The 10,228-nt window shown below is 43.8% G+C and overlaps 1 protein-coding gene across 1 annotated transcript; it reads left to right on the top strand.

Moving 5' to 3' along the window:
* Positions 1-166: 166 nt before the first annotated feature.
* On the top strand, positions 167-9,800 carry MIS12 (MIS12 kinetochore complex component). The gene is made up of 2 exons (XM_075262791.1): positions 167-225; positions 8,214-9,800. Exon 2 carries the CDS (start codon positions 8,230-8,232, stop codon positions 8,869-8,871), a length of 642 nt encoding a protein of 213 aa, XP_075118892.1. The 5' UTR covers positions 167-225; positions 8,214-8,229; the 3' UTR covers positions 8,872-9,800.
* The last annotated feature ends 428 nt before the right edge of the window (positions 9,801-10,228 follow it).

Genomic DNA, 10,228 nt, shown 5'->3' with positions numbered 1-10,228 from the left:
ATAAAAAACATTGTAACGATAGACGTGAACTACAATGTCTTTACCCGAATCCAATATGGCCGCGCATGTCTCTTCCGTCACACGTCGGCGCATAGATACGTAATACAGAGCAGTCAGGATTGGTTGGGGTGTGTGTGTGACGTGCTTAGTTTGGCTTTCAAGCCTGTTTTTGCAGCGGGCGGGAAGCGGAGACCAGGGAGCAAAAAAATCGCAGCGTGAGAACAGGTAACTAGACTGTAGTTGCATGTTGTAGGGATCCTGTGGTGTTGGCCCAGTATACAGGCTGCGGGTTATAGCGCTACACCCAACTTTATTCTAGGTGCACATACCTTCCAGCTTTAAAAGGACCCAGAGACAAAATCTTTGGCGCCCTTAAAGCACTGTGGTGAATTTAGGTACTGCACGTACTGTCCACTTTATCTCACCTTGGCTTCTCCCATTCCCATTCATGTCTTTTTGTGTCCTATAATAAACTTTTATTTGCATAGCACCAACATATTCTACAGCACATTTACAAAATAAAAACAAACCTAGCACATAAGAGGGAAAAACTAAATATAGTTTTGAGACACATAGTATGTTCCCAAAGTAGGGTCCTACATCCAAAATCGTGTCTATACCACAAACTAATAGAGAAAAGACAAAGAAATAGGTATACAGACACTCAAAATAGTGAGGTCAAAAATAGACCAAAACTCGTAATAGGAATATACAAACTTTAATAGTATCACATTAAAAAGTTATACAAAATAGATGATGCGAGTAACACACAGATAAATGTACAAAAAAGAGCACAGCAAAGAGTCCAATACTGCCCAGGATAGTTATTAGATTTAGTTACACGTGAGTGGTAAACAGAATATATATATACCACATGAACCAGCAAGGTAAGCTAAAGCATAAGGCCAGATTATACAAATGCTACATGTAAGCATTGAGTACTTTTAGACAAGAAAAAATGGCCACAAAATATATTGTAAAAGACTTAGTCAGCGGCAGCAGAGGTTACACAGCAGGTCTATCATATTTATAAATGGAAGTACAGCTTACTCATGATATAAACCACATAAGTAGGAGGGCAATAAGAGGAACCGCCGGCTCACACCCGACGCACGTGTTTCGGCATGCCTGCCTTCGTCTGGGGGTGACATTTACACATCATAGGGTTTGTGTAGAGACAAAATGCGACATTACAATATATATACACACATATATATATATTTATATATAAATCAACTAGCCTCTGCCCGCGACTTCATCTGCGTGATGTTGGTGTCGATGATCCGCCTATATTCCTCAAATTGCTGCCGTTGATGGTTTGCTTGCTCTGGCGTTTCGGCAGCTCTCAAGCTGTCCTGCTGCTGAACTTGTTCTTCACGCCGTGCCTGTGATTGTTTCAGCATCTCAGCAGCTCGCTGGGACGCCATATAATGAGCGTGTTGTTGGCATCGATGATCCGCATGGTCCAGCATTTCAGCAGCTTTCATGTTAGCCTGCTGCTGAACTTGTTCCTCACACCGTGTCTGTGATTGTTCCGGCATCTCGTCTGCGCATCTGTCTTGTTGGCGTTGATGATCCCCCTGAACTTCGCTTCAGTAGAATTCTGTTGACTTCTGGTTATCTTCATAGCTCTCATTGTTTTAGAATTTTGCGACAAATTAGATTTTCTTTTTTCCGATATGTTTAAAATAAGAAACTGCTAACGCTAGGTTCACACCTGCGTTCTTCTTTCCGTTCTGTGCTTTCCATCTTCTGCATGCCAGAAGACAGAAAACTCAGACCGGGTCCGGCAGTGAGCGTTTTATGCTCTCCGCCACGAAACCGGATTTTTTTATCCGGACACAGAGTATTGCACGTCCAACTCTGTGTCCGGATTATAAAACCCGGTTTCGCGGCGGAGAGCATAAAACGCTCACCGCCGCTCACGGCCGGACATCTCTCTCACCCATTCAAATGAATGGGTGAGAGAGACTCCTGCAGATTTCCGTCTCCTGCCTCTGTTTTAGGGTGCATTCACACTACGGAACGCCAGCGTGTATCAGAGCCGTACACGCCGGCGTTACAGCAGGGCTGCCGGACACTTCCCATTCATTTCTATGGGAGCCGGCATGCGAGCGCTCCCCATAGAAATGAATGGAAAAAAGCAGTCCATTCATTTCTATGGGGAGCGCTCGCATGCCGGCTCCCATAGAAATGAATGGGAAGTGTCCGGCAGCCCTGCTGTAACGCCGGACACTTCTGTAGTGTGAATGCACCCTTAGGCAGGAAACGGAAACCTGGAGAACGGAGTTCACAACGCTGATGTGAACGAGCCCTAATTTGGATTAAAGGGGTTTTCCCATCCAGTGTGTCAGCAAACTGCCAGGAGCAGATCAGATAATTTGCAAGTGCATGTACACAATGGACTCAAGGTTAGCTGTGTGTTTACATAGAGAGATAACAGACCTAGCTTTATCAACTATCTCAGATAGGGCTACTGCCAAGAGCAATTTAATATAGTATGTGAGCATAAATTCATAAGTTGTGAAACCTTGTCATTTACTGGGATAAAAAGTAGCCTATGTGTTAATCGAGGTTAAATTTCATTCTAATCCGTTCAGCCTTTTTTGCGTAATTGAGATACAAACATACAAACCTTTGCATTTATAATATTAGTAGGAAGGATTCACACAATAGGATTGAGGGCCCTGCTCACAAGAGCTTAAAGGGGCTCTATCACTGGGAAAAGTCATTTTTAACTAATCACATCCTTGCATAGCCTTTAGAAAGGCTATTTCACACTTACCTTTAGTATGTAGATTGCCTCAGTGGTTTCTGAATAAGTCCGTTTTTATTCACATGCTAATTAGACTCGGTTTACCATTGTGCACTCCTCTTTGCTATTGTTTCATATGGGTGTATACAGCACAGGCTGCTGCTGATTATGACTTCCTGTTTGCACACACACGTAGAAGAGAACAGCAGGGACGAGTGCTGCTGGGAACTTCCTGTGCTGGCTGGAAGCTCATTAGCATATGAATAAAAACGGACTTATTGAAAAACCACTGAGGCAATTTACGTACAAAAGGTAGGTGTGGAATAGACTTTCTAAAGGCTATGCAAGGATGTGATTAGTTAAAAATGACTTTTCACCAATGATAGAGCCCGTTTAAACTCTAACAATGCTCCTTTAGTAGACCAAACATAGAATTATGCCCCATTTTAGTCCCTACATTGTTTAATACCACCCCTCATTGTGGCTCACACAGTATAATGCTCCACTTTATGTGGCCCCCTACATCAACCTGATCAGAGAGTAGGCCTATAACCTAGGCAATTAGTTGTAAATACTGATTAGGCATATAGTGTATAGTTATATCTGTCATACGGAGTAAGATGGCTGAGGCGATGTATTGGCCAAAACATTTCAGTTAGCTTACAGATGTTGTCCAGGCTTCAATCTTCTTTTTTCAATTAGGACAGGGAAGGTAAAGAGAAAAAAAAATGTGCTCACTTGTCCCCGATGTCCTCCCAGCACGGTCCGGCTGCCTTTTTGCAATCAAATCCTTCGCCAACTGTGGTGTCCTAGGTCCCTTCCACTGAGATCACTGATTGGTGAGGACTTCCACTGGAATAAAACAACAGAGCTACAGGATCGGACTGTGTTTGGAGGTACCGAAGCAGGTGTTTAAAGAAAAAAAAAATTCACCTCTCCCTGGACTAATTAAAAAATACAATTTTAGCCTGGACTAACCATTTAAGTTTAAGAGACCCCAGAGTATAGTACCGTGTTTCCCCGAAAATAAGACAGTGTCTTATATTAAATTGTCGCCCTAAATATAGGACCTGTCTTATTTTCAGGGGGGGGAGGGGGGTCCCTATTACAACCGTCAGTCATGCCGACACTTCTTTAGCGGAGCGTCAGCATGACTGCCGGTTGTAGGTAGTGTAGGGGAGGGGGGGAAGGTATCATACTCACCTCTCCCATCTTCATAGCAGTGCTGGTGCTGCTGTTGCAGTTCGTTCCGGCAGTGGTGGGCGGGGCTTACAGGGGCTTCGGGGCGGGGCTTAGCGGAGCTTTCGTGGGCAGGGCTTAGCGATCCCCACTTCACTGACACAGCAGCCTGTCTCTTCTGTATGCCGGCTGCTGCCTCTGAGATGAGCTGGGAGAGCTCATCCTACAGCAGCAGGGACAGTGGACACAACAGCAGAGGCAGCAGCCAGCTTTGCTGTGCACACAGAGCACGGCTGCTGTGTCAGTGAAGTGGGGATCGCTAAGCCCCCCCCCCCCCTCTGAAGTCCCACCCACTACTGCCGGGCATACCTTATTTTCGGGGGATGCCTTATATTAGGCAATTCAACAAAAAGCCCCCCGCATGTCTTACTTTCGGGGGTGTCCTACTTTCAGGGAAACACGGTATCAGTTTCGATTCGGTTTGAACAAAACTGCCAGACAAACCATTGTCATTAATTATAATTGAGGTAAAATTCTAATTAATTGCTATTTTGATTTAGGTCATAATTGCAGAGCCCTAAGATGTACTGCAATACAGAAGAAAAATACAGGAAAAACTAATTTTAAACTCTTAGGGGACAAGTTCCTTAATGGTACGGTGCAGCTGTCTGGTTCTAGAGCAGGGGTCTCAAACTCGCAGGCCGCATGCGGCCCCCCGAACAATTTTGTGCGGCCCGCACAAGCCTAGGGACGCCGGTTGAATACATTGCGAGATGATTATATCCACTAGCCGCTACGTTCCGGCTAGTGGACATATAGGTGGGTTGTGATGACGTCACATCATCACATCGCGCCTACAGGTCTATTAGTGAAACTGCAGAGCGCGGCGGGGGAGCGTTGGATGGTGAGTATAAGTGTTTTTTTGTGTGTTAAAGAGGACCTTTCACCATTTTGCCCACAGGCAGTTCTATATACTGCCGGAAAGCTTTCCCGATGTGGGCCCAGTGTGAAGAGCTTACGGTCCGGTACTGTAGCTCTTCTATGGTCAGAAGGGACCATAGAAGGTTTCTGACACTCGCGCTGTACTGTGAGAGCCGGGAGGAACGCCCCCTCTCTCCCTGATAATGCTCGTCTATGGACGAGTACTGCGAGCAGAGGGAGGGGGCGTTCCTGCCGGCTCTCACAGTACAGCGCGATTGGCTGTGCTGTAAAGAAGGACGTCTCTGGCTGTCAGAAACGCCCTTCTGACCATAGAAGAGCTACAGTACCGGGACCGTAAGCTCTTCACACTGGGCCCAGATTGGGAAAGCCGACAGTGCGCTGAACTCAGCACACTGTCAGCTTTCCGGCAGTATATAGAACTGCCTGTGGGCAAAATGGTGAAAGGTCCTCTTTAAACATTGAGGTGGAATGAAGGGGCTCATGACACTGGAGGCAGACGAAGGGAGGGGGGAGAATGGCATGACACTGGGGCAGAAATGGAGGGACATGAATCTGGGGGAAGAGATGGGGGGACATGAATCTGGGGGAAGAGATGGAGGGGGGACATGAATCTGGGGGCAGAGATGGAGGGACATGAATCTGGGGGCAGACATGGAGGGGACATGAATCTGGGGGCAGAGATGGAGGGGACATGAATCTGGGGACAGAGATGGAGGGACATGAATCTGGGGGCAGAGATGGAGGGGACATGAATCTGGGGGCAGAGATGGAGGGGACATGAATCTGGGGGCAGAGATGGGGGGGACATGAATCTGGGGGCAGAGATGGAGGGGACATGAATCTGGGGGCAGAGATGGGGGGGACATGAATCTGGGGGCAGAGATGGGGGGGACATGAATCTGGGGGCAGAGATGGGGGGGACATGAATCTGGGGGCAGAGATGGGGGGGACATGAATCTGGGGGCAGAGATGGGGGGGACATGAATCTGGGGGCAGAGATGGAGGGGACATGAATCTGGGGGCAGAGATGGAGGGGACATGAATCTGGGGGCAGAGATGGGGGGGACATGAATCTGGGGGAAGAGATGGGGGGACATGAATCTGGGGGTAGAGATGGAGGGACATGAATCTGGGGGCAGATGAAGGGTGTATATGTAACTGGGGGAAAGATGGAGGGGGGACATATAGTTTACGGCTGACTGTAGGAGGATTATACAGTGTGGGGGCACATGAAAAATGAATGGGCGGAGTCAACATAAAAGTGGATGGAGCTAAATTTGCCGCGGTGCGGCCCGCCGACTGGCTGGGATCTTGCTCTGCGGCCCACATGCTGAGTTGAGTTTGAGACCCCTGTTCTAGAGGATGGCTAACACCCTGCTAAGCTGCAATTGGGGATTTCATACCCTTAGATGCCACAGTCAAACATGACTGCAGCATTTAAGGGGTTCCACTTATGTAATGACCCCCAAAACAATATATATATTTCATATCGCCCAGGCCGTGACAACCCATACAATAAAACAGAAACATTATTTAACTTGTATGGTGAATATTTGGGAAAGGAAAAACTCCAGAAATAATGATTTGTTTGCCATCTCGCCTTACAGAAAATGCTGTAAAAAGTGATCAAAAAGACATAAGTAACCCAAAATAGTATCAATAAAAATCATAGGTCGCCCCACAAAAAATAAGCCTTCAAAAAACTCTGTCAACCAAAAAATAATAATGTTATTTATCTCAGAAGACGGTGATACAAAAACAATTTTATTTATGTCTCCAAATGGGTTTTTCTGCAAAATTAGTAATGCATTAAAAATATATATAAATTACCGTAGGTATCGCTGTAATCACACCGACCTACACAATAAAGGTAATGTTACTTATGCTGTGTGGCAAAAAATGGGAAAAAGTAAAATGCCATGCCATCATTTTTTTATTTTTTAATCTTTAAAAAGGTTTAGGCACCCCAAAATGGTGTCCACATTACAAAATGCATCTCATCCCACAAAATATGCCCTCATACAGTAGGGCGTGTGTTTGTTTGTTTTTTGGTGGGGGGGGAGTTAGCATAGATTTAGATGGTTTGGTTTTTGAACGCCATGACACTTTTGCAGAGCCCTGAAATGCCAGTAAAGTGGAACGCTATGATATGTGACCCCATTTTGGTAACTACACCCCTGATGGCATTTATCCAGGTGTAAAGTGAGTATTTTTAACACCCAAGTGTTGAATTTTATTATTTTCTGGAAAATAAATGAATCTGATGGTGAAAGGTGTTAATGGCAATTTTTCCAGGAATTCGTTATTTCAGTGCGTGATATGTTGTGCTTTGCTTGTATCGGAGATAAATGCTCCAAAAGCTGTTGTACCCGGGTTACCTGCTTAACAGTTTTTGGAGTGTGTGTCTCTGCTAACACAGGCTGGGCTCAACATATTGGTCACCGGAGTGGCGTATCTCTGGAAAAACTGCAATTTTCACTATTGGCTGCACACTAATTTCTGGAAATTAAAGTAACGCAATGCTCAAGGGTTAAAAATGCTCTGTACGCCCCTTGATAAATCCGCTTGATAAAGTGGTGTAGGTTCCAAACTGGGGTCACGTATCTGCAGTGAGAATCCCACACACCTCTCCATTCACTCTCCTGGATACAGCAAGTGGAGGCCCCTTCATGGAGGGCACCAATTCTCAACATAGGTGCAGGTCATAGAAGTGGGACCCACATGTGTCAAGACTTTTTGGCATGTCGTATTTTGTTGGGAACATCCCTGTAATGTTAAACTGCTTTGAGAACCCATGTGAAACTGCCTAATAGACTGTATAAAGTTGCGTTCAATTCCATTCTAAATCTATTTAGTGTGTTCATATATAGAAATTTGAAGCTGATTTTGAGGTGCATCCAGTTTGATCTTGTGCAGAACCTGAAGCACAAGACTACTGCTAAGTTCCACTTTGATTTTCCACTGCGAGATGTTGACGTCTGGAAAGTGGAGACTACCTCAAATTCCTCTTCATAAGGTTCCACAGAGGTTTCCTCACTTTTGACAGTAATTGTTTCTGCCATCAATCTAAATACTGTTAAAGTCCATAATAAAGCTCAATCCAGAATCTTTCATGCTAGAGAGAAGTCTAACCTGTGTGATGTCATTCCATAAATTACCACTAGGTGACAGTAGAGGTCAGATGATAGCCTTTCTAGTCTTGGCTATTTTGTTTTCTGTCTGATCACTGGTTCTTTCTTGAGAACATGGTGTAGAGGAATAGCTGAATGTGCATTTTATTTTTTTATACATGGTCATGAATTTTATATATGCAATTAATTCTATTATTTATTTCCAGATCTTCTCTGACAAAGATGTCTATTGTACCAATGTGTTATGAAACCCAATTTTTTGGGTTTACCCCCCAAACTTGTGTTCTCCGACTGTACATTTCATTTCAAGACTACTTATTTGACATGTTGCTGGTTGTGGAAAGTGTAATCCTAAAGAAAATCGAGAAATTTCCGAACTGTGGAATAAACCGATCAGAGGTTCGACAGAGCACTGAGAAGTATCTGACTTTTGTAAATGAACGCTTCAATCAGTTGTTTCAGAGGATGGAGAAATGTTTGTTGAAAATGGTTCTGAATGTGCCCAGAAATGTACTGCTGCCCGAAGACAAAGTCCACGCAGATTGCTTATACAGCAAAGAAAAGTTTGACTCTCTTCAAAGTGAAATGTCCTCCCTACAAGTACAGTACAAAGCCGAGTGTCTGGCTTCTCAGGCTCTTTTAGCTGAGTTGGAAGAACAGAATGTCGTACAAGCAGAGCTGGGGAAGATATTGACTTGGTTTGACAGTATGGACAAAATCTGTAGAGAACACGGAAACATTGACCTTATGGAGAGCTTTGCGTTTATGGTGCAAACCTCAAAGAAACTGCAGGGCACAGTGAAGAAAATAGATATAAAGCATAAGAAATTGAAACTGGATGTAACATGCAAGAAAGCTATTTGATCAATTCTGTGGAGTAAAATACATGGACTTAATATATCAGATCTTCAGCTTTGCTTGTCCGTTTCAATTTCTTTCTTTCTGTTAATTCCTCTTTATGTCACAAGGTCAAAAGTCAAAGTAGTAGTAATGCTGTGATACCCTGTAGTCCGTGCAGAAGCATCAATATACGCTATATACCGTTGCCCTCCTACTATACAATAGGAAATTTCTGGGCTTCAGTTATAATATAGAAGATGCATGGCACTGCCTCAATATTAAAGGAAGTTAAGAGAAAACTAAGAAATGATTTAAAACCAGACAACGTTTGCATATACATATTTGCAGGATAGCAAATTCATGCCGGCTTAACCGGGAGCAGCATAAAGTACAGACATGGATCTCATAATAATTTTGATGCCTCATTTGGTTCTCCATGCACCAGAAAAACAATTCTATACATGCTATGAGACAATGTAAATCTGTTGTCCGTACTAAAATATGTAACTTATATATGCTGGTGTAAATGGGTTAACAGATTTCCTCCATAGTTTTAATAAACAGAACCTGATATATCCCATACAGGCTTTCTCCCACCAGCTGTGACCTACAGTTTGTTTACTTTGGTTGGTAGGATGAGAGAGCCTGCACTGAACGCATTTCTAGTTTCATTAAGCAAAAAAAAAAAAAAGAAAGTGGAGAACGAACCATAAGAAGTTATTTCAGACAGAATTGCTCAGCCCTATTTCAAAGTGAAACATAAGCTGAGATTTATGAAATTGTCTCCCAAAAACCCCTGTGTTTATATTCAAAAACACACACAAAAACTGTGGCTCTCACGTGTATGGAAGCCTAAAGGGGCCAACAAACTAGCAACAGATTAATACCCTGCAAAGAATGAGTACTGTATCTGCAGTGAATATACATGCTAATGAAGTAGGAAAGCTGATAAAAAGGACTAAAAAATCCACATATGCATTGTTTTTTGTTATAAAAATAAAACAAACCTATATCTAATTAGTATTGCCTTGTCTGCAATGACCTAAACTGTAAAAGTACCTCAAAGCAGTTTTCCGGGCAAAAAAAAAGTTGTTGTTTTTTTTTTTTTTGTTTTTTTTTTAATGTATGCTAGTGCTATTAATGGGTTTATAAATGCACCCATACACCTTAGCGTGTTTTGAGTAATTTCTGGGTGTCTTTCAGAGCTCCTAGTATTTCCTGCATTTGTTTACATCGGGGGTGCTCACACTTTGTCAGCATGTGAGCTACTTCTTTAAATGACCAAGCCCTAAGATCGACTACCCACTTCTTGTGGGCGGGTCTGGACGGGCGTGTCTGTGGGCGGGGCTGGGAATGTGGGCAGGGCCGGGCGGATCGTAAG

This window comes from Leptodactylus fuscus, chromosome 2 (genome assembly GCF_031893055.1).
Source record: "Leptodactylus fuscus isolate aLepFus1 chromosome 2, aLepFus1.hap2, whole genome shotgun sequence".
Lineage (NCBI taxonomy): Eukaryota > Metazoa > Chordata > Amphibia > Anura > Leptodactylidae > Leptodactylus > Leptodactylus fuscus.
The sequence above is the reverse complement of the archived record's forward strand: the minus strand, read 5'-3'. Positions and strand labels throughout refer to the sequence as shown.